The sequence below is a fragment of the Panulirus ornatus genome, chromosome 46 (genome assembly GCF_036320965.1).
Source record: "Panulirus ornatus isolate Po-2019 chromosome 46, ASM3632096v1, whole genome shotgun sequence".
NCBI classification, from domain to species: Eukaryota; Metazoa; Arthropoda; class Malacostraca; order Decapoda; family Palinuridae; genus Panulirus; species Panulirus ornatus.
The window spans coordinates 1810718-1836178 of record NC_092269.1 but is presented as its reverse complement, the minus strand read 5'-3'; the positions used below and the strand labels follow the sequence as shown (position 1 = coordinate 1836178).

The 25461-nt window shown below is 37.5% G+C and overlaps 2 protein-coding genes across 4 annotated transcripts in view; one reads left to right on the top strand and one right to left on the bottom strand.

The window, feature by feature from the left end:
- Positions 1-25461, bottom strand: part of LOC139763386 (uncharacterized) — a 46800-nt gene that overhangs the window by 12026 nt on the left and 9313 nt on the right. The window contains exons 7-22 of the mRNA XM_071689398.1: positions 24652-24866; positions 22129-22283; positions 21503-21724; positions 20244-20370; positions 19230-19338; positions 17136-18650; positions 15314-15450; positions 14301-14537; positions 11868-11999; positions 10684-10858; positions 8970-9067; positions 6858-7114; positions 4660-4819; positions 4225-4389; positions 1696-1860; positions 354-522 (exon numbers count right to left, since the gene is read on the bottom strand). Of these exons, the coding sequence (XP_071545499.1) occupies positions 354-522; positions 1696-1860; positions 4225-4389; positions 4660-4819; positions 6858-7114; positions 8970-9067; positions 10684-10858; positions 11868-11999; positions 14301-14537; positions 15314-15450; positions 17136-18650; positions 19230-19338; positions 20244-20370; positions 21503-21724; positions 22129-22283; positions 24652-24866 (4038 nt within the window). The remainder of the gene's footprint in view (positions 1-353; positions 523-1695; positions 1861-4224; positions 4390-4659; positions 4820-6857; positions 7115-8969; positions 9068-10683; positions 10859-11867; positions 12000-14300; positions 14538-15313; positions 15451-17135; positions 18651-19229; positions 19339-20243; positions 20371-21502; positions 21725-22128; positions 22284-24651; positions 24867-25461) is intronic.
- LOC139763048 (acidic mammalian chitinase-like) overlaps positions 1-25461 on the top strand; it is a 57103-nt gene that overhangs the window by 23869 nt on the left and 7773 nt on the right. The window contains exon 9 of one of the 3 annotated variants that reach the window (XM_071688613.1): positions 17211-17228. The exons of 1 other annotated variant lie outside the window; for it this stretch is intronic. The gene's annotated coding sequence lies outside the window, so the exon portion shown is untranslated. Of the gene's footprint in view, positions 1-4212; positions 4577-17210; positions 17229-25461 lie in introns of those variants that run through there. One more of the 3 variants, XM_071688610.1, reaches the window with a different exon arrangement.

The following is a 25461-nucleotide window of genomic DNA, read 5'->3' as shown; positions in this document are numbered from 1 at the left end:
TGGAAAAGTCCTCCGTAATCAAAGTAACTGTAAAGCTGGATGTGTCAAAATAATGTCAGATCAAACTGGGTAAGCTATGAAAGGCAAGATAATACAAAGTATGTAATTACTTACTTGAACCTAAACTTGGGACTTCTGATTTGATACTTTGTGGCCATTCAGTGGCTTAATAGTTGTGACTTTCAAGGCTTATTGTTGTGACTTTCAATTTTGCTGAGAATCACATTATATTACTAATGACTATTCTGCATCGAAATCCAACAATTAAAGTGGCTGAATTGTTGAGTACTCATAGCCAACATAATGTGATAAAAAATATACAATTACAACTGAAAGCTAGGAAGAAAAATTACCTGTAAACACCTGTAGCTTTAAAAACATGGCTCTCTCTCCCCTGTTGACAAATGCTGTGTGGAGTATGGTAGGTAAACCTGGTGCTAAGTCTCGAAGAACAAGAGGCTTGTCATCAATGCTATCAGGAATTTCCAACTCACTTTTCCCTCCATAACCTTGCAGTGGTATCTACAATACAAAATGAAAAGATGTGCAATACCTGCGTGTTCATATCAAATTATGATTTATCACAACAGATTAGCTGGGGCAATTAAAACCCATTAGGAAATCATACCTATTTATTCATAAAGTATGTGCCTCTACTGTATTCAAAGCACGTTGTATACATGAAATATTTTGGTCAATAAATTTTGTTTGAAGGAATAGTGGTTCCAACATTGTTGTATGGTTGCGAGGCGTGGGCTATGGATAGAGTTGTGCGCAGGAGGATGGATGTGCTGGAAATGAGATGTTTGAGGACAATGTGTGGTGTGAGGTGGTTTGATCAAGTAAGTAACGTAAGGGTAAGAGAGATGTGTGGAAATAAAAAGAGCGTGGTTGAGAGAGCAGAAGAGGGTGTTTTGAAATGGTTTGGGCACATGGAGAGAATGAGTGAGGAAAGATTGACCAAGAGGATATATGTGTCGGAGGTGGAGGGAACGAGGAGAAGAGGGAGACCGAATTGGAGGTGGAAAGATGGAGTGAAAAAGATTTTGTGTGATCGGGGCCTGAACATGCAGGAGGGTGAAAGGAGGGCAAGGAATAGAGTGAATTGGAGCGATGTGGTATACCGGGGTTGACGTGCTGTCAGTGGATTGAATCAGGGCATGTGAGGCGTCTGGGGTAAACCATGGAAAGCTGTGTAGGTATGTATATTTGCGTGTGTGGACGTATGTGTATACATGTGTATGGGGGTGGGTTGGGCCATTTCTTTCGTCTGTTTCCTTGCGCTACCTCGCAAACGCAGGAGACAGCGACAAAGCAAAAAAAAAAAAAAAAAAAAAAAAAAAATTTGTTTTTACCTTGAAGCATATAAAAATAGGATATTTTTCTCTCTTTCATACTTGTATGTAATGGCTGTCAAGTATGACAGATGAGCTAGAAGTTATATTTCTCCTAGTGACAAAATTTACATGGTAAAATCATAATAATGTATGCCATTTTCTTCTTTCATTTCTTTCACATATGTTCACCTTTTCCCACAACAGTGAAGTAATGCCAAGAACAGATGAAGAAAAAGTCTCATTCACTCACCCAATCTCTAACTGTTAGGCGTAAAACCTTAAACTAGAAATCTAAATATTTCCAAAAGTTAATATTCATTCCATTTACAATATAAAAATCACATGTATTTTACTCTACCTTGCATTTGAAAGGATTGGCCATACCACGATATTTGCAGATAAGAGTTGCACTTAATGGCTCAACTGTTTTAGGGCACATGAAAACAGAGAGCATCAGTTCTTGGCATGGTTTGAGAACCACATCCATTCTACTCTTGCCCTCTTTGCTACCATATTCACCAATCTGGTTTGGGGAAAATCCAAAGAATTAAATCATTAGGTTATCCTTGGGGCTGTAGCAGGAGAGGCAGTGGAGGAAGGAAGCAGACATGCAGAGACGTGTGACATGGCGGAAGGAGCATTAAAGCATGTATAGGGTAAAGCATGTAAATGCATTGGAATAACTTAACAAAAGGCTTCAGGGTCTATGGCATGGTTAAGTCTCTATGATAGCCATACATGAACAGGTATTATCTGTCTTACTTTTTTTATTAACTTATCGTTCTTGTGCTCATCAAATCTGCAAGCAAAATATTCAAGTGTTCAATTATTGTTCGTGAAAAATAGTATGTACTATGTTGGCACTGGCTTGATTCAATCCACTGACAGCACGTCAACCCCGGTATACCACATCGCTCCAATTCACTCTATTCTTTGCCCTCCTTTCACCCTCCTGCATGGTCAGGCCCCGATCACACAAAATCTTTTTCACTCCATCTTTCCACCTCCAATTTGGTCTCCCTCTTCTCCTCGTTCCCTCCACCTCTGACATATATATCCTCTTGGTCAATCTTTCCTCACTCATTCTCTCCATGTGACCAAACCATTTCAAAACACCCTCTTCTGCTCTCTCAACCACGCTCTTTTTATTTCCACACATCTCTCTTACCCTTACGTTACTTACTCGATCAAACCACCTCACACCACACATTGTCCTCAAACATCTCATTTCCAGCACATCCATCCTCCTGCGCACAACTCTATCCATAGTCCACGCCTCGCAACCATACAACATTGTTGGAACCACTATTCCTTCAAACATACCCATTTTTGCTTTCCGAGATAATGTTCTCGACTTCCACACATTCTTCAAGGCTCCCAGAATTTTCGCCCCCTCCCCCACCCTATGATCCACTTCCGCTTCCATGGTTCCATCTGCTGCCAGATCCACTCCCAGATATCTAAAACACTTCACTTCCTCTAGTTTTTCTCCATTCAAACTCACCTCCCAATTGAATTGACCCTCAACCCTACTGTACCTAAAAACCTTGCTCTTATTCACATTTACTCTTAACTTTCTTCTTTCACACACTTTACCAAACTCAGTCACCAGCTTCTGCAGTTTCTCACATGAATCAGCCACCAGCGCTGTATCATCAGCGAACAACAACTGACTCACTTCCCAAGCTCTCTCACCCCCAACAGACTTCATACTTGCCCCTCTTTCCAAAACTCTTGCATTCACCTCCCTAACAACCCCATCCATAAACAAATTAAACAACCATGGAGACATCACACACCCCTGCCGCAAACCTACATTCACTGAGAACCAATCACTTTCCTCTCTTCCTACACGTACACATGCCTTACATCCTCAATAAAAACTTTTCACTGCTTCTAACAACTTGCCTCCCACATCATATATTCTTAATACCTTCCACAGAGCATCTCTATCAACTCTATCATATGCCTTCTCCAGATCCATAAATGCTACATACAAATCCATTTGCTTTTCTAAGTATTTCTCACATACATTCTTCAAAGCAAACACCTGATCCACACATCCTCTACCACTTCTGAAACCACACTGCTCTTCCCCAATCTGATGCTCTGTACATGCCTTCACCCTCTCAATCAATACCCTCCCATATAATTTCCCAGGAATACTCAACAAACTTATACCTCTGTAATTTGAGCACTCACTCTTATCCCCTTTGCCTTTGTACAATGGCACTATGCACGCATTCCGCCAATCCTCAGGCACCTCACCATGAGTCATACATACATTAAATAACCTTACCAACCAGTCAACAATACAGTCACCCCCTTTTTTAATAAATTCCACTGCAATACCATCCAAACCTGTTGCCTTGCCAGCTTTCATCTTCCGCAAAGCTTTTACTACCTCTTCTCTGTTTACCAACTCATTTTCCCTAACCCTCGCACTTTGCACACCACCTCGACCAAAACACCCTATATCTGCCACTCTATCATCAAACACATTCAACAAACCTTCAAAATACTCACTCCATCTCCTTCTCACATCACCACTACTTGTTATCACCTCCCCATTTGCGCCCTTCACTGAAGTTCCCATTTGCTCCCTTGTCTTACGCACTTTATTTACCTCCTTCCAGAACATCTTTTTATTCTCCCTAAAATTTAATGATACTCTCTCACCCCAACTCTCATTTGCCCTTTTTTTCACCTCTTGCACCTTTCTCTTGACCTCCTGTCTCTTTCTTTTATACGTCTCCCACTCAATTTCATTTTTTCCCTGCAAAAATCGTCCAAATGCCTCTCTCTTCTCTTTCACTAATACTCTTACTTCTTCATCCCACCACTCACTTAACCATGATATAATATATTATTAGAGGAAGGACTGTACCTGGAAGGCTTTGCTGCCACTTATTCCTAAGATCAGAAACAGTTCCTGGGTTGTGCAATTGTTTCTCAAAACCAACTTCTGTGAGCTCCTGCCTCCAATGTTAACAGTCCCAAATATAAGGCGTGACTTGGTGCTCTCCAAGGCAGTAGACAGATTCTTTTCAGTCTGTTGATAAAGTAAGTTATTATCAGAATCTGTTGCAACTGACTGAACAGTCTGTCAATACTAGGTCAAAGCATTCCCTGGGCAAGAAGGTTTAACTCAGTATTGGGCCTAGATATAACAGTAACCATCTAAGTGTAATATACTGTTTTTAGCACTGCAAAATAACAAATAAATTCACATATCAGTATATCAGGTATTACCCAATCCTATCACAAGGTTTTCCAAGCTCAAACTTTTGTCTCAACTTTCCTTTTTTTTTAACATACTAACCAGATGAGGCAATGGTGCACTAGTTGATTTTGTTAACATTTCATGACTAAGTGCCAACTGTTTCCCAGGGAGGATTGGCACATGTAGAGGTGCATGGGATACCCCAGCTATTGCTAGCTCAAACTCCATCCCTTCTGGCTCTACACGCATCAACAGAACACTGCAAAATTTAAAAAAAATAATTACTAACTGTATAATTACTACTGTATGTGTACGTGTAGGAAGAGAGGAAAGTGATTGGTTCTCAGTGAATGTAGGTTTGCGGCAGGGGTGTGTGATGTCTCCATGGTTGTTTAATTTGTTTATGGATGGGGTTGTTAGGGAGGTAAATGCAAGAGTCTTGGAAAGAGGGGCAAGTATGAAGTCTGTTGGGGATGAGAGAGCTTGGGAAGTGAGTCAGTTGTTGTTCGCTGATGATACAGCGCTGGTGGCGGATTCATGTGAGAAACTGCAGAAGCTGGTGACGGAGTTTGGTAAAGTGTGTGGAAGAAGAAAGTTAAGAGTAAATGTGAATAAGAGCAAGGTTATTAGGTACAGTAGGGCTGAGGGTCAAGTCAATTGGGAGGTGAGTTTGAATGGTGAAAAACTGGAGGAAGTGAAGTGTTTTAGATATCTGGGAGTGGATCTGTCAGCGGATGGAACCATGGAAGCGGAAGTGGATCATAGGGTGGGGGAGGGGGCGAAAATTTTGGGAGCCTTGAAAAATGTGTGGAAGTCGAGAACATTATCCCGGAAAGCAAAAATGGGTATGTTTGAAGGAATAGTAGTTCCAACAATGTTGTATGGTTGCGAGGCGTGGGCTATGGATAGAGTTGTGCGCAGGAGGATGGATGTGCTGGAAATGAGATGTTTGAGGACAATGTGTGGTGTGAGGTGGTTTGATCGAGTAAGTAACGTAAGGGTAAGAGAGATGTGTGGAAATAAAAAGAGCGTGGTTGAGAGAGCAGAAGAGAGTGTTTTAAAATGGTTTGGGCACATGGAGAGAATGAGTGAGGAAAGATTGACCAAGAGGATATATGTGTCGGAGGTGGAGGGAACGAGGAGAAGAGGGAGACCAAATTGGAGGTGGAAAGATGGAGTGAAAAAGATTTTGTGTGATCGGGGCCTGAACATGCAGGAGGGTGAAAGGAGGGCAAGGAATAGAGTGAATTGGAGCGATGTGGTGTACAGGGGTTGACGTGCTGTCAGTGGATTGAATCAAGGCATGTGAAGCGTCCGGGGTAAACCATGGAAAGCTGTGTAGGTATGTATATTTGTGTGTGTGGACGTGTGTATGTACATGTGTATGGGGGGGGTTGGGCCATTTCTTTCGTCTGTTTCCTTGCGCTACCTCGCAATACGCGGGAGACAGCGACAAAGTATAAAAAAAAAAAAAAAAAAAAAAAAATCCTTTGAATTTCTGAATATGGTATAAAAATCATCTGAGATAAAAGTAAACCGATTCTGCCTAATATTAAATGGAAACCTTTAACGTGTATCTGCATCATATACACATTTTCCTCCACATGGTGTCCAGGGATGCACTTCCTGAATTCTCACCAAACACTGGTTACAGTGCAGCACAGCACAGAGCAACAAGCCTCAAATACATTTTCAGCCCTTTTTGTACTAGTATGTTTTAGGAATGACACAGGTGAAAGGAAAGACCTGTAACTCGCATGATGATTAGAATTATTAGCCTAATGTGCAACAGAAAAGGTACCACACATGCAGAAACATTATACACTATGAGAAGTTTCCTCGCAACCTCACTGACTTGGGAAACAGGGACAAAGTATAATAAAAGAATAAAAAGAAGTTGCCTGCTATACTATTCTGTGAACATGTTATTAGTCAAGGAATGAAAGAATTTGAAGCTCTGGTTCACATGCTAGCAACTATCATAAAGTTAGATACATAATAAGGGAATGAGAGTTACTTCAGTTTTTGTACACTCCTCAAATGTCTTAAAACCTTTTCCATATATTTCTACTATCAAAAATTGTCCCATCAAACATCCAAGAGAGTGCAAGGTTTTACTAAAGTGGAGCCAACTAGCTAACTGAGAGATGAACCATCAGTGTGAAAATAGGGAATACCATTATTTACCCTGTGGGTGTGCTTTCATGTATGAATGAAGCCAAAAGATTATCAACCTAATACTTATTATTATAAAAACTCACTTTAACATAAACATAGACATGTAAAAAACAATTTACCTTTCTATTCTCCCTTCTCGTCCTTTGGGTATAAATACAAGATCTGAAGAGGCTTTTGAATGTGGCTGAATGACCATAACATCAGGATGGACAGTAAACTTATCCTGGTATTCTCTTGACATGAGGGATATACGGACAGCAAATGTAGATGAGTTCTTTAGCATGATAGAAGAAGTGGAAGAATTATCTGATGTGGTTTCCAACACTAAAGGCTCAATAGTACGTAGAGATTCAAGACGCACAGCTCCAATATGTGCCTGGAAAATCAAAAAACACTTAATTTATCCATTCTTTACTTCAAAATGGTGAGCCATAGTAATAAAAGGCAGACTTTTCTGACAGATATCTTTGCATATGAACAGATTGACTGGAAGAGATGAATTCTGGAGCAGAAAATCCAGCTCACCTGAGAATATCCCACGTAATAGCTATATATAAGCTCTAACCTAGACAACAAGTTTTCTGTTGCCCATGACAAATTTTCATGCTACTAATCCCCTCCATACCTGATGGAGAAGATGGTGATAAAAACAAAAATTAAATGACTTTTGTATTCTGAGAAAATTTTCTGAGCCTCCACATAGCAAGGAGAGGATATTGTTGCTCCTAGAACCTAAACAAGACCTGCTTGCACAATAAATACATACCAAACCTTCAGCATGAAAAAAGATCAGACCTCACAATTGCTGCTGAGCACATGAAAGTATACCAACAAAGTCAATATCAAACAAATCCCTATCACAGCTACAAACATTGCAGAGAAAATGTCACCCCATCATATGTCCTTCCTTTGCAAGAAGCTGGAATGCTTTCATAATGCCCAAGTAAACCTAGTTGCAGATGGAAGGGTAAGTGTATCTTTAGCTTACTGCCTAAGAATAGAAAAGTGTCTTGGGGTTAAAACTTATTTTCTGATCTGAAAGTACCTGTATATGAATAAAAGTAGTTGTACTTGAAAAGCTTGAGCCTTCTCAACAAAAAATCTGACAAACCCTATAGCTTGTCTATTATTGTAATCTTTGTAGGTTCAAGCAGTCCTAAAACCCCTTACTTTTCTCTTGATTTTAACATACTTAGTATGATTAAAGTCCTTAAGGCATGTTATTGTCGAAAATAAGGGACAGCAATATCTCTGCAACTGAGCTCTGTTAAACGCTATTATTATTACTCCAAATCAGTTTGCAAAACCATCTCTAACAGAACTCATATTATCACTGGTTTAAATTCTTTTTCATCCATCTGAAGCATTTTTTTCCTTTGTGGGATGGTATTCAGATGCCTTTAAGCAGTCCACAAACACACAATGCACTCATTTGTCCCTTGTCTAAGTCACCACTCATTCTATTACATAATTCTATATTTGTCATATATGGCTTCCTCTAATCCTTGCTACTTCCCACTTAGGTAATACATCTTTTGCAGGTAATTATCCATTTGCCTCTTGATTATCCTTTTTCAGAATTTTAGAGAACGTGGATGTGGAAGGGGAGCTGTGGTTTCAGTGCATTATTACATGACAGCTACAGACTGAGTGTGAACGAATGTGGCCTTTGTTGTCTTTTCCTAGCACTACCTCACGCACATGAGGGGGAGTGGGTTGTTATTTCGTGTGTGGCAGGGTGGCAATGGGAATGAGTGAAGGCAGACAGTATGAATTGTGTACATGTGTATATATGTACATGTCTGTGTGTGTATATATATGTATACCTTGAGATGTATAAGTATGTATATGTGTGTGTGGACGTGTATGTATATACATGTCTATGTGGGTGGGTTGGGCCATTCTTTCATCTGTTTCCATGCACTACCTCACTAACGCGGGAGATAGCGACAAAGCCAAATAAATAACACCTGTATTGTACTCGCATAGTAATAATCAAGGAATTCCTTTTAATCTTTGCTTTATTTGGCATAAAGTCAAGTAAGGAAAAATGAAAAATAGTTAAGCTAGCATTTCAAGGCATCCAGAATTTATTCAAATATTAAAGTACTATGTGAACATTTATCTCATGATATTAACAATATTAGAAAATCGTACTTTATGAATTTACTTTCAAAATAATGGTGATATATGATTTCTACAGTACATGATAGTGAAGTAGTAAAGCTTACCTTAATTGCAAAACTTGAAATGATTATTGTTGAACTATCTGGTGTATCAAGCTCCACTTGCATATGACTTCTTACTCCTACAACACCACTCTCATCAACTAAAGTGAAAAGCCAATTAAATTCATATCACTTTAATTGCAAATATGTATCAAAAGAAAAGAAAAATGATTGCTATGGTTTATTAGACATTTTGTTTTTCATTTGCATAATCAGATATATATTTCTCCTTTTACCTTCATATAATGGGTTAGCCCTATCACATCCTTATTCTAAAAATCACAGTAACTATTCTCTCACTTGTGTATCCTCACTCTATCCTTCTACATTAAATCTTTTCTTATCCTGCCCCTCTACTTTCACTCATCTCCCTCAAATATACTTTTTTGTGCTATTCTTATCATATCCATTATTCTATTATTCTATTCTATCTCTTCTTTTCTTGCCCTTATGCTTCCAACTGCCTTGTTCTAATACACCTTTTGTCATTCTTTCCGTATGAAATCTTTGCAAAGGCCTATACACTTGTCCTTCACAACATGATGATTACTCTATTCCTGAGAATTACAACTAACTCACAGTCCTTTATTCCTCAATGTGTTCATCAAAAAAATATTTATAAAGCATATACACTGCTATTTCTGACCTACTTCTCATTCCAACTGAGTACCTCTATTAGCTTGAACCTTCATCCCCTTATAAATGGGCTCAATTAAATACATAAAGCCCATCAATTTATTCACATATACTCACACTAAGCTTGAATGAAAAAACTTCTGCACAATGATAGGGAGTATTCATCTTGCACCCAAAGGTCATCTACCATGAAAGGCTAACATCATTCACATCATCATAGCGCAGATACATCCATACATACAACAATGTAATCATTAGCCTGACATCCTCATCTAAAATACCTGAAGACTTAAATAATTCACACACAGCACCTGGCCAGTTCTTTCACAGTTCATTTTTTCTTATTATACTTCCAGTTATACTATCAAAGATTCTTCGCTAAACTATAGCCTGGAATAACATCTGGCATAACATTACTATCTTGACCAGCTTTCATCCTTAGTTTTTATATCACTTTCTTCCCCACATAACTTTTACTACTCCTGTTCTTTATTCATTCTCGGAATTAAAAAAAATACTCTGCAGATTAGCTGTCTACATTGCTTGTATTCTGCATCCACCTGTGAAAGAGGTAATCAAGTTTTCTAATCCATACATTAGCACTGGCATAAACAAACTATTATGTTCACCTTTCACACACACTACAGTTGAATTCTTCCCTTTCACTGGAGCTCGTGGTGGCTTCCAGTTCCTTCGTGCATGACTATCAATTTATCTTTTCCTCACTCATTCTCTCTATATCAAATTAGAAAACTAAATGTACAGGCAGCAACATTTCCAAATGACAGGATTGTAGCTAATAGAGTTTTCTGAATTCCAAGAATAGTGCAGTCTACAACAGAAGGCTAAAATACCAAATACTGTCCCTCGTGACAGGATGCTAGTCTACCCTAGGGAATCAGGCCTCCCTGCCCTTTGTCTGTGAACAGGATTAGGGGAAGATACCCCATTCTGAAAAAATTCATTCATATAAAATGTGCATGCCCACAGAAGTGAAAAAAATTAATGATGATACACAAAAGAGAAAAGGCTGTCCTTTACCACAACTAGAAGCTGATAAAAGAAAATCACAATAACTTACCCTTAACATTATCAAGATGTGGAGCTTTAAGGGTAATAGTCACTGTCATTGGAACTGGACCATCAGAATCAGAACTGGCACTTGGCAACTCACAAGCCAAATGAGTGGGTGAGACAACCTTCAAAGATTCATTTTTATTGACATTCCAGTAAAAGATGGGAGAGGTTACAGCTACCTGCAGAAAGGAGAGTTGTGTTGATAACATTCATCAAATTAAGGTCTTTCCTCTGCACAAAAGATAATCAAAACATCTACCTCTCCATATTGTATAGGCTGTGTCCTCATGGACATCTGTCAGTGTCTCTCATCACTTTGCCTGCTTTACTCTTCTATCTAATAATAATAATAGTAATAATTTTGTCCACAGTTCTTTGCTGTTTCCCGTGTAAAGAGGTAGCACCACAAACAGCCAAAGAATGGTTCATTGGTTCACATTCACTCTCTATCTGTCATATATCTTGCACAAAAATTAGAGCATCCCTATCCTCAACCAAGCACTAAAGTAGTTTCAGTGGTTTTCCTCAACCAATGGTTCAGCTCAATGGCAGGACATTGCCTCCTGTATACCACAATACTCCAGTTTGCTTTATCCCATGCATGCCTCATACCCTCTTGTATATTCAAACCCTAATTCTCAAAGCACATATTACTCCATCTTTCCACTTCCTCTTTGGTTTACCTCTTCTTGTTCCCTCCATATCTCTCCATATGTCAACCCATTTCAGCACATACTCTTCAGCTCTCTCAGCTATGCTCTTCTTATCATCACACCTCTACCTTACTCTTATCATTTCTAACTTGATCAACCCTTCTCACATCATGTATTGTCATCACACCTTTAATTTCCAACATATGTACCATCTTCCATGACTTCTCATCTCCAGGCCATGCCCTATGTCCAATAGTTTCAATGGTATCCTAAAGCTTTTCCCATCTGATTATCTCCTCTGTTCCTGTGTTTCATACAAAAAGGCCAGAACTAGTTGCAAAAATTCATCTCTTCCACTGACAACAACAACAGTGTAGCCCATACTACCCGTATCATCACCATTCACACTGCTGCTACTTACAATTATAATGCCTATCATGAAACAGTGAAAATGTAAAAAGCATAAAGCTGAACCTTAGGGAAAGCGCTCAAATTATCAGCAGGAAATCCCTAAGAAAAATGCCATTAAAATTACCTGCAGCAGATGTAATATTACAGGGAGAGACTGTGGTGACTGATTGATCACAGTTACTTCCCTAGAGACGGTGCATCCTTCTGGCACCACACCAAAATCCAATGCATCTTCCCCATCACACATAAACTGTACCTAATTGATATCATGAAAGCATTATACAACAAAAGTATAATCAGGATTGGAAAACATAGCTGAAAAGTTGGAAAAAGCTATACAAATGACAATCAAATATATACAAATTGCATACCCAAGCCCTTGCATACACATTTGAAGATTTACTGCATACTCTTAAGACTTTCCAAAAAGCATCTCTATCCACCCTATGATATGCCATCTCCATATCCATAAATGCCACATAAAAATCCATCAGTTTTTCTAAGTATTTCTCACACACATTCTTCAAAGCAAACACCTGATCCACTCATCCTCTTCCACTTCTGAAACCACACTGCTCCTCCTCAATCTGATGCTCTGTACTTGCCTTCACCCTCTCAGTCCCATACAATTTTCCAGTATTACTCAAAAACTTATGCCTCTGTAGTTTGAACACTTACCTTTATCCCCTTTGCCTTTGTACAGTGGCACTATACGTGCATTCCACCAATCCTCAGGCACTTCACCATGATCCATACATACACTGAGTATCTTTACCAACCAATCAACAAGACAGTCACCCCCCTTTCTTAATATATTCAACTGCAATACCATCCAAACCCGCTGCCTTGCTGGGTTTCATCTTCCACAAGTCTTTCACCACCTCTTCTCTCTTCATCAAACCACTCTCCCTAACTCTCTCTTTTCACACACCAACCCGACCAAAACACCCTACATCTGCCACTCTATCATCACATACATTCAACAAACCTTCAGAATACTCACTCCATCTCCTCCTCACTTCAACTCTACCTGTTATCACTTCCCCCCTTGCCCCCTTCACCAATGTTCCCATTTGTTCTCTTGTCTTATGCAAGTTATTTATCTCCTTCCAAAACATCTTATTCTACTTAAAGTTTAATGATACTCTCTCACCCCAACTCTCATTTGCTCTCTTTTTCAACTCTTGCACCTTTCTCCTGACCTCCTGCCACTTTCTCATATACATCTCCCAGTCATTTGCACTCCTTCCTTGCAAGTATTGTCCAAAAGCCTCTCTTTTCTCTTCCATTAACAATTTTACTTCTGGTTTACAAATTTACTCTTTTCTTCATTAAGTTGATAGCGAATGAGAAAGCCTGCTTAACCTGAAAACTCCACTCATCCAAGTAGGCAAATCATGAACTGTTTCTGCTGAGAGGTTTCACTGCATAATTTTATGAATTTCAGCTTCCTCAATTTCTAAGGAATCAAGGTGCCTATTACCTCACTCTTGTCTTCAGAAGTGTTGAGCACAGTAAGTTTTCCACCAGTAACAACTAAACAAGGCACCATTTTATTTTAGTAGTCCTATCCTATAGAATCTGAAGAATCATTTTCTGTTCTTGTTGCTATTCCTGGCTATATTACTTTCACATTCCTTATTCATCTCCTGATCAAAATATTTTACACTTTCTTTTTTGAGCAACAAATATTCAAGTCACTAATACTATGTACTGAGCTGTAGTTTCTTTAGACTGCTTGTTAATCTTTTGTCTTTCCTTGTTTAACTACTGCATCAAAATGGTATTCAATTTTGTACCATTGATCATTTTCATAGCAGTATACCACCCTTGAATCCTCATAACCACTTCCTTGAACCTGTTCCCAAGTTTCAAGGGCATTCATAGATTGAACTTCCCAATCCCAGTTTACTGAACTTGATAGATTATAGACAAAATACAAAGCTATCTGTTCACTAGTCAGTGTGTCAACAGTTATAAAAAAAGACTTTAATTGAATATAAAGATTATCAGAGGTAGAGGTGATGCATTACATTTTCATAAATGTTATCAGAATGGTTTTTCAAACACAATGGCCTACACCTCATATGCAGAATTACATCTTTTACTACTATTCTTCTGAAAAATGAAAATTCCAACAGGGATTTGTAAAGAATGTTTGAATGTCATTCAGTCCTTAGCAAGATCCAACACTGGAACCTACATCAAACACTACAGTATTTCCTAAAGTTTATTTCATATAACATATGTATAATGAGACAAAAGTTTAGAATGGAGGAAACAATCTGGGGCTAGTATAATTAAATATGTACTGTTTGGAAGTTCAACATGGGTGACATTCCTATCAAACTAAGGAAAGAGAGGGAACATTTAAGGAAACTACTTGTCACACAAAGAACTTACAAAAACTTGCAAAGGGCAATGAACCAAGTATCTTTATACTAAATGCAACTGGAATCACAACTACTTTTTTCAGATATGATGCATTATATGTCAAAAAATATTACCAAAAAATGGCTTTCAAATACAAAAGCATAATGTTAATAAGCAGACTAACCTCTGGTTCACTTATGTTAGCATGAACAGTAATTGTTTGAACTGAGACTTGTGAAGATGTGGAAGTTGCTGAGTCCCTGGCAAGGTCTGAAACTCGAACTTCTAGCATGGCCTCCAATAATCCTTTAAACTGGCCACATACACTCAGCTGAATTTCACACTTACTTCGTGGCTCAACAAAATAAGATGGCTTAAACAAAAGGGCTGAGGGTGCGGTAGAGCTGCTATTGATAGTTTCCTGTAAATAAAAAATTATACTGTTTACACTATGAGCTTCATTTCTGCATATTATGTCTATTCTGCAGAATGTTAACGTTAAGACACTGTAAAAATAGACTTTACAAGTATTTACTCCACACACAGTGAGTACAAGTAAATGAAAATGTGACACATGAGCTCATATGCAGAAAATAAATGCAGATTATCCACAAGTATTAAAGAGTACCTAACCACAAAAGGTAGGTTCTAAGTTTTTCAGTTATAAAAAATGTCAGTTTTCATTACCTTTACTGGTGCATAGAATGAGAAAGGTCTGAACTATAAAAACAAAGGAGTGATTGTTTAGATATAGTTATACTATAATGAGAATATTAAGTGGTTCTTTGAATTTGTTTCTGATAATTTTGATGGTAAGCTGGATAATGTTTAATGTGCAACTGGAGTTCTGAGGATGGATGACTGGAATAAACTAAGTGATGAGACTTTAAATGTAAACAATATAATGCATTAAAAAAGTTTTATGGCTGTAAGGAATGCTAAAGTAGGGGCCTCAGCACTGCAGTTTAGCATTCCCTCCTCAAAATGTACAAACAGGTTATTACACACACACACACATACACACACACACACACACACACACACACATAAACAGTTGTGATTACTTAACTAATGTTACACAGAACTCACAACGCAGAATTATTTAGCAAATTTCTGAATGTTGCTAGGAAGTTATCAGCAGATGAAAGTGTGAAAAGAGATCAATTAAAAGTACGATGATCATTCATTCATTCTCACCTGCAACAGCCTTAGAGAGATCTGAATCCAACGTGGCCATGGGTTGTGAAAAACAACAGTCACATCTGAAGCCATTCCTAATACACATACATTTGGAAAGACTACTCGCTGCGGTAGACTTAATAATTCACATTTACCTGGTAAAATTATATTATTAGATTAGAATCTATATGGGCAGCTTCCTAAATATAGAAAGTGAAGGGAAATTTACCAATATCACAGTCTACTTCTAAATTCAAATTAAAGAGACAAAGAAATAATCTCATATTTTTTTCTTCTCTGAATATCATAAAGGAAATCTTATCTTTTTTCTGAAAATGAGTCATCACAAAATTCTTTCACTTCCTTAAACTCCATTTTCATTACACTAGGTGGCTCAAGCACTTTAAGCCTTAGAAAAATATCATTCTTAACTAACTTTCCGAACAAATAAAAACTTATTCAAGAGAATAAAAGTGCACTGATTTAAATGGTCCACATTCATTCAACTGACCCGTTAATTTGAAGAATCAGTTTCCAAGTGACCCATTTACTCTCACAGATAGAATTTCACTGCATATAACAACTAATGATAATCCCAAACCTCACAACCAAACTGCTAGCTCCAATAATTTTATACATATACTACATAATTGTTGAAAAACTTATAATTATCTAGAGGCTTACGATCTTTGGAACTAAAATTTCTATTGACAACTCTTTCATTGGAAAACAAATTTTCCTTGTACACAATAAATGCAGACTAATAAATAAAAGCTGCTGCTGTCAGTAAAGTCGCTAATACTGTAAGAACAGACGGGTACAGAAAGCTTTAATTCTCGAGCACATCAATGTAAAACATGAGATATGACCTCATGGGGTAAAACAAACCATGACAAGGGCTAAGAGTTTCCCATCGCCTTCCTTAAACTAAATAAAATATGACCTTGAATATGACCAACATGTGATCAAAAAACTTCAACAAACTCTTTCACTTCTTCCATAATATTAACAGCAAATCATATCTTTTCTACACCAAAATAAGTATATCATGATCATATCTAACATGTCATCTTTGTACTGTATTCATAACATGCATACTTAAGGATTCTGTTTTACCAGATATGAATTAAAACAACTCTGAATCCCAACAGAACATAACCAAAATACTCTTCTATCACTCAGAGCTCCTCTTTATCTACCCTCTCGTGTACATAATTACTATTACTATTTCCTTTATTATACTTTGTCGCTGTCTCCTGCGTTAGCAAGGTAGCACAAGAAAAGAGACAAAAGAATGTCCCAACCCACCCAAATACACATGTATATACATAAATGCCCACACACACACATATACATACCTATACATTTAAACATATACATACATATACATACACAGACATGTACATATATACACATGTACATATGTATAAGTCTGTGTATGTATATGTTTCCTTGCGCTACCTCACTAACATGGGAGACAGCGACAAAGTATAATAAACAGGATAAATATTCATTTATTTATTTTATTTATTTATTTTGCTTTGTCACTGTCTCCCGCGTTAGCGAGGTAGTGCAAGGAAACAGACGAAAGAATGGCCCAACCCACCCACCACCAATATATATTTATAAATATATATATTCATACTTGCTGCCTTCATCCATTCCCGTCACCACCCCACCACACATGAAAAAGCACCCCGTCCCCTCGTGCACACATGAGGTAACGCTAGGAAAAGACAACAAAGGCCACATTCTTTCATACTCGGTCTCTAGATGTCATGTGTAAGGCATATATGTGCATTACACATAATTATTACCTACAACAATACTCATTACATACCAGTACCTTCAGCAGCTTCCTGTGTTATATTTTCTTGTGAGTGGTGCTGCCTCAGTGTCTGTTTTTGATTAACAGGGTGATTGGTTAATGACTGCGTAGGAGCAACAGCCATGCCCAGTGACTGCAACTCTGTTGGTACACTTGTCGATCGTATTGAGGAGGTTACAGGATGACTTGAAAAAACTCTGGAATTTGTTGCCTGAGATGTTAAACCCTGGGTATATGTAGGATTGTGACTGTTCATAGTGCCTCTCATCTCCAATGTATTTTTCATACCTGCTGCTACCATTAGTGGTACACTTCCTGAATGTGAAGGGACTTTACTTTGCCTAACTGCCACTGGCAACTTTGAGCTAGAAGATAACACCCCCATTCTGGGTAATGTTCTCTGACAGGTCCAGTTAGGCACAAATCTATCATTTTCTATGGGTATCTGAGATCCAAAACCCCCTTGAGATGTATCATCCGGTGCAGGTACATTTGACTCTGATTTTGAACGAGGAACATATGGGGTTGAAGAGTCAAAACCATTCTTATCACTATCATGAAAACTGGGCAACTGTAATTTCTGTGTGTCTTCTAAAATTGTGGATTTATACTGCACCATTCTAATAGACTCATCAATGTTAGGATCCTCAAACATAGTATAAGAGCGGTTGCTCTTGACATTTGACTGACATGTGTGTACTACATCTCCAGGTGCTGAGTTTGTTCTACTTACATTTAGCTTTTCCATCTGTCTGTAAGGTATACAAGTAACTGGTCTTCCAGTGCTTCCACTTTGTGATTGCTGTAATGGTTTACTTTCAAAACTGGTTGCTGGTACATTTTTTCTATTAACTTCCTTTGTTACATTTTGCCTGTCAACAGAAGCAGTCTTGGCCTTTTGGTCAGCTCTTACTTGTTTTGACTGTAATGCTTCTCTCTGCCTCCTTAACTCCAGGACTTCCGAACTCATATCAAGGTCAGTCACATCTAAAGTTTTATGTAACACAGTCTTCTGTGACATTTTTATAATCTTTTCAATCAGCAACTGAGGTTTATCACTTTCAAGAGCTTCAGACAAAAGGGAGCTGATCCTCTCTGCATCTATAGGACCATCTATATCATTCAGAGTTTTTTCTAAGTTCTTTGCTTTTTCCATCTTTGATAATTCTGTGCATTCAGAGTCTTTACTTTTTTCACAAAACTTTTCTGATGTCTTGTATAAAAGTTTACTTGAAATGCCTGATGCATTACACTTATTTTCATTTAAGCAAGAGGCCCTCAACTCCTTTGAAGAATTCGTACCAACAATTTCATGATTATCCTTAGAGTAATCTGTTTTTACCAAAGTGGAGGGAGTTTGGTCCATTTCTTCTGAAATTTCTGATGCAGGTGTCTTATCAGTTAGGATGTTACTTTGATCTACATTACAGTATGTATCTGATCCAGAACTTCCAGAGAAACTTTGACCGTCTGTGTCAGGTTCCAAATTCCATTTTGATGATTCTACTTCTTGTGCCTCTTTTGTATCTGATTGAACAAAGAGAACAATGTTAAAACTGTATATCAAGTAATCTTAAAAGAGCAATTCTGGTTAAGCTTGTGTCAAACAGTTCAACACTTTACTGTAATGCACCAAAATTTATATTCCAATATAAAAGCTCAAAAATGAACATGAAACAAGTCTGCTATAACTGAAAGGTGTGTTGTAAAGAAAGCCTCTTCTGATGCTAGGAGCAGACACTTTTTTTTTGTATATCTGGGCAGTCATACCAAACCTACAGGTATCTGTGCCTGGGTGACCTTTTAACTCTTACCCTACAGACATGTGTTTGTATCATTCATCTCAAGAACTGGAGTGATGTAATTAACATAAAATCCTTCCTATCCCCCATTAGCAAGCTAGGAAACTCTACCTCATTCTCATTTCTAAGTATCATGCAGGCTTTAATTCTGGAATGCCCAATAACTGGCTAACAGAGAGAGGTAGAAAGATGCCATGGATATGGACAATGACATATATAAAGAACACATCCTCATAGACAAAATGCATCTTTGATTATCTCAGTACATGTGGTGATGAATAATACAACCCATACATTATCTTACCTGACTGAGAATATGACGGTAACAAACTGCTCTCTTCCATAGGCATTTCTATGAGTGGCAATGCCTTCTCTGCAACTGGGGGAGAGCGAACAGCTTTTCCAAAACAAGGCTGAAAATGTAGTGATATGTTATATCAAGTAAATGCATATTTATCAGTCTCTGTTACACAATATCATCATTTGATTCAATTAACTTGTGCATGGACAGACACAGTGTAAGAAAGAAATAAACAAGGAAAATACTAAAAGTGCCATGACCATGGAGAACATGTGAGATCTACTGTGTCACACTATCATTCAGTGGGAACAGCATGATACTTTACATTCTACTTGACCATTCTATCCTGAATTATTTCATTCATACACCTTTCTAGTGATTTGTTCAACCTATATACCCTTCTCACATCACTGTGGCATAAACAATATCTAGTCTCCAATATTTTGTAGATCAACATATATTAGTTCAATACCAACCAAGATATTCAACATATTTCTGCTTGTTGTAATTGATCATTACTTTTTAAATATTCTTATTATTATACATGACTGCTGTTTCGAGCATCAGTGAGGTAGCGCCAGGACACAGACGAAGGATAGCCCATCCACTCATATACACACATATACAAATATAAACGCTTCTACACGCACATATACATTACTTATTATTTATTATACTTAATCACTGTTTCCTACATCAGTGAGGTAGCGCCAGGAAACAGACGAAGAATGGCCCATCTGCTTGTAACCCTGCTCCTCTCGTCGCTGCCTGATACTAGATAACCAAAAATAACTTTAGTGCTCTGGCTGTGAGGGATAGTGAGCCGGAATTGGTCATAAGATTATTCGTCGGCCCTCTTGCACACAATGCAATGTTGAGGTGTGCAGACAAACAAATTGAGTAACCACTACCAGAAACACACAAGCACATATATATGCAAGCCCAAAAACATATGAAAATAAAGAATGTGAGTACAAACAGAAAGGCATTCACTCCAAAGTGAATAACATATCTTACCCTATTTTCATCCCCATCGGTACCCAGTGATCCTAAAGCTTCACTGCGGGATTTCAGATAATCATCAATTAGCATCTTATTCCCAGGACCAACAAACTTTTTGTCAGGACTTCTTATCCATGATGGCCTATGAAGGAGAAACAAACATTATTACAAAACAAAATCAGATGTGTCTGGAAGATTTACTCGAGGCAATTAGGAATGAATACAGAATACAGAAATATTTCGCAAGGGAAACATAGGAGTTACTATCATACAACTTGTATGGAATGAAAAAAGGTATTTTTCAGTGACTACACAGCATTAATGAAGTGCATCAGCTAAATAAGATGTACAATACTGAATATCCCTAGCTGAAGGATATTTAGCTCTATAAATTTAAGAGACTTGTTATATGACTTCAGATAAACATACATTTAGAACCTAACTTCGGATCTCTTCACACTACAAACCTAAAGAAAATTTCCCCATTAATATCTAGTTTTCACATAAGCCAAATCATCTTTTAATATTAAAGAGGCAAAATCTAACAAAAAGTGTGGTTTTGACAGGTAAGCTAAAGCTACTTGTTGGCATTCTTTCTTTTTTGTTGTATGGTGCAATGTAAAGATGATAATGTTACAAGATGCAGTACTATCAATCATAATTTTCAAATGGAATATCTGTCACATAAAGTTAAGCACAAAAATTCCTGGAGGTTTAAATTGAGTTCTGAAGACAAAATGAGAGTACTTACGTATGATACAGTTTTGTTATAAGCTAACCTGTCACAAACTATGTTGTAATGAAACATGAGTCTGTAAAAACACAATGTCTCATGAAATGAAAACAAAGGAAATAATTTACAAAATCAGTGATGCAGTTATGAGGTAACATTGACAAGCACATAGCCAGAATACTGAAAGAAATACAAAATGCTTACATTTGCAGGAGTATGTTTACTGCAAGTATAAAAGTATGATGGAAGGATAGTATGGTTTCAAAAGGTTGCTTCAATGGAAGACATTGCATATATTGTGCACTGGATCTGGACATTCTATTTGAGATGCACTACTTTGTAATAAAAGAAAAAACTGAATGCTGTCCTAGCTTAGGTGTTAAAGTGCTGTCAGGAACCACTAACACCCTGCATTTAAAGACAGCTGGTCTTACTTTCTCTCATTAAAACTATACTACTCAGCTGTTCTTGACATTTTCTTCCAGAAAAGAATAATATTATCCTAGACATAAATACGAAATGCAAAACCCTACGCTCATACCTTACTGTAATCTCTGTAACTCCATGAATTCCAGAAAAGCAAGAAATATCAAGTTGATTGTCAGCAACAGTTTCCATTCCCATAAATTTGTATGCCTTAGAGTTCTCCTTTTCTTCCTCCTCAAAAAACTCCAGATTTGGTTCATGAAATGTTTCCCCATCCAACATACTGAACAATTCACCTTGCTCTGCCTCAAACCAGTCATCATATGAATCAACTCCTCTGAAAATAAACATAAATATCAGTAAAAAGCTTACACACACATCTATAAAAACACACAGTAATCAAGTCTACAAAATACCTTGGATATACCAAAGACATATCAAACAAAAATGTATGAGGGCCCTGCAAATATGACAAAAAGACTATTCAAGAGAAATAAGAGAGTTGGTGGAAGCAGCCATAGAAAGACATAAAATGAAACGACATAAGGTTGAGAACAATTCCAGATGAAACCAGTTTTGATAATATGTAAACTGTATGGAAGCAGAGAAACAGTATTATTCGGCAAGCAACATGTGTAGTTAGTGCAACATACTAGTACTGCCTTCTGGCAAAATCTCATCAAAGTTACTCATGGGTACGTAGGTACTCCTTCTTTATCCTTGTTTCGTACTCTTACTAACCGTGAGTGCTCACAGATGCCATCATCTTGGCCCTCTTTCCCAGCTTCACCAAGGGATCCCAGTGAATTGCAGGATGTGGAGAGAAGTTTTGATTCTTCCTCACCACCACCAAAAGTTGTTGACCGAGCTGAAATCTGACCAGCATCAAAGTGAACCTGTTGGTGAAGTGATCAAAAATATGAGTACTTTTATACACACATACCTCTTCCGATACATTTCCTTTTCCCCACATCTACATGCATCCACAATGCAGTCTACTTTCATGATGTCCTGTATTTTTGAAACTTGAAATATCATTTATCATCCAGACAGTTTCTCCTTACTTCACTCATTCCATTTCTGTTCACCCCTTTCACTGTTTTTGCACATTTCTGTTTCTTTATACGAGGATATTACTATCAATATGACCTGCTTGGATTAAAGTTAGGACTATAGAAATCTTACATCTGTGACAGAACAGCTGGGATACTTTGCCACAACAAAACTATGCTAAAAGGCTAGACTCTGTATCTACTTCTTACATACAAAATGCACTGATTTCTAAATGTTTCTCTCATCAAATCTCTCTCACAACCTCGTTTATATTGCTTTTTTCTCGTTCAGAGCCTATCTTCAATGAGAACTTAAATCTGACTTAGAAATTATTTTTTTTCATCTGCCAACAAGCAGAATGCTTCACTTTTTGGTGTGCTGTATAACTTTTGAAATATATGTTGCTTGAACAAACAATATACTTTCCAAAAGTTATACAGCACATCAAATATGCATATCATAAATCTTGACACTCCAGAAATCATTAAGATTTTGTCATGATTTTCTCTAAATAATTCCATACATCTTAGAGTTGTGCGCAGGAGGGTGGATGTGCTGGAAATGAGATGTTTGAGGACAATGTGTGGTGTGAGGTGGTTTGATCAAGTAAGTAACGTAAGGGTAAGAGAGATGTGTGGAAATAAAAAGAGCGTGGTTGAGAGAGCAGAAGAGGGTGTTTTGAAATGGTTTGGGCACATGGAGAGAATGAGTGAGGAAAGATTGACCAAGAGGATATGTGTGTCGGAGGTGGAGGGAACGAGGAGAAGTGGGAGACCAAATTGAAGGTGGAAAGATGGAGTGAAAAAGATTTTGTGTGATCGGGGCCTGAACATGCAGGAGGGTGAAAGGAGGGCAAGGAATAGAGTGAATTGGATCGATGTAGTATACCGGGGTTGACGTGCTGTCAGTGGATTGAACTAGGGCATGTGAAGCATCTGGGGTAAACCATGGAAAGCTGTGTAGGTATGTATATTAGCGTGTGTGGACGTGTATGTATATACATGTGTATGGGGGTGGGATGGGCCATTTCTTTCGTCTGTTTCCTTGCACTACCTCGCAAACGCGGGAGACCGGGCAAAAAAAAAAAAAAAAAAAAATCTTGTCATAATTCATATTATTCCTATTCCACTTACAGGTACTAGGACACTGTGAATATACCTAGCATAGGAAAAACAGCACAACTAAAATATACTATCACAGTTTACAATACTAGGACACTGAATATACCTAGTATGAGAAAAATAGCCCAACAGAAGTATACTATCATAATGATGAGAGACAAGAAACATAATAAAAAGCAAGTTAGACTTTTTGAATGCATTTTTTTCAAGTACACTCAGAAATCTGGAAAAATACATACGTCAATGTCCATGTCCAAAGCATTTCAGATTTTTGATGCTGTACGTGTGCATTTGCTATTAACTTCCCTTAAAATAAATGGTACGATATAGTTGATGTGGATAAAGGAACATGACATGAAAGCAGTAAAAGGCCTCTGCAGAAATCTGAGCATATATTTAGAATCATACTGGACTTGGTAATTGCTCAATTTGAAATACAACAAAAGTACATCATATTGCGGCATAACATATATATTTATTGCTGTGTTGGGGAAATAGAGTGAAAGTACTAGAGAGAAGAAAATGGGGGATGAATGCATAGAATGGTGTATTAGTGGGAGGCATGTAAGGAAGGTATAACTGAAGACTATTTTGCTGAGGCCATCCCCTTGATAGGAGTTCCTAAAGGGATGGGCATCAGAGATGTAGATATTTAAGAGGTAATGACTTACAATGAGAAAACTCTTTGTAATTACATAACCCCAACAAAGAGTTACAATGTTAAAAGGAAATGGAATTTCAACACATGATTTGCAAATGACAGACGAAAGATGCAAAAAAAAGGAGTAACAAACACTGATTAAAGAATTCTTGTATTTCTGTGTTCATTGTCACTATATCATTTCAGGGGTAAAAACGTTTGCAGCTACAAAATGAGATAAAAACTTATTAAACTATTTTGAAATAAAGTCAATTCCCTTTCCATGACAACTCTAGTTTTCTATACTAAGTTCAATCTCATATCTTATTCTCTTCACTTTTTACAATGTCTAAACTACTGAGAGATCATTTGTCTTATCATCATAGGATCATTACTTATGCATAAAGATTTATCAAAGGAAAAGCAATTACAGAAATGTTTCTTTGTTACCTTTGTGTTACTGAGGACATCACCAATATTGTATCTATCTGCATGGTAGGTTCCAACTTTATTTTCCAAATAACTGGGTACCAATTTTGAAGTTCTATCTTGTTCTTTAACGATATCCATTTCAAACAGTGACTGCTGAGGTTCAAGAAGGGAAGATGGCAGACCCTGCATCCTACCTTCCAAATCACCTACTGCAGTATCATTATAAAATCCTTCTGAAAAAAATATCAAATGACACTAAAGGTTTTAAGCTAAAATTTCATAACATATTACCATTTGTGTGTTTACCATGATGAGACATTTCAAAAACAACTCTTGTTTTTGTCATCACCTGTGCAGATGAATTAAGAGCCCCATCTTCTTTATGGTCATAATGTCACAAAAACCTTTGATTCATGTGCTTTCTAATGATATCTTCACACCTCACATCTTTACTTTTCATTCTACTTGTCCTCATAATTCCAACAATATCATACGAATTATCATGTCAACTCCTTTCTTTTTTAACCCATTCCGACCTATATATACTAGGGTTTCACATCCATATACCTGAGGTGGGACAAGTAATCCCAACCCTGACCTTTGCAGCCAAAACACAGACATGGAATGAGTCACAGAGGTCAAGAATTCAGGCTCTGGAAATGAGCTATTTGAGAGGCACATGTGATATGACTAGATGGAATGAAGTGGTGTATGAAAATGAGTTATGGTAGGAAATGAATTAAGAGTGGTAGAGTGAGTGAAATGTAATACTTTAAGGTGGTTTGGGCATGTGGAAAGAGCATAAGACTGGGAGGTTACAAGAAGAGT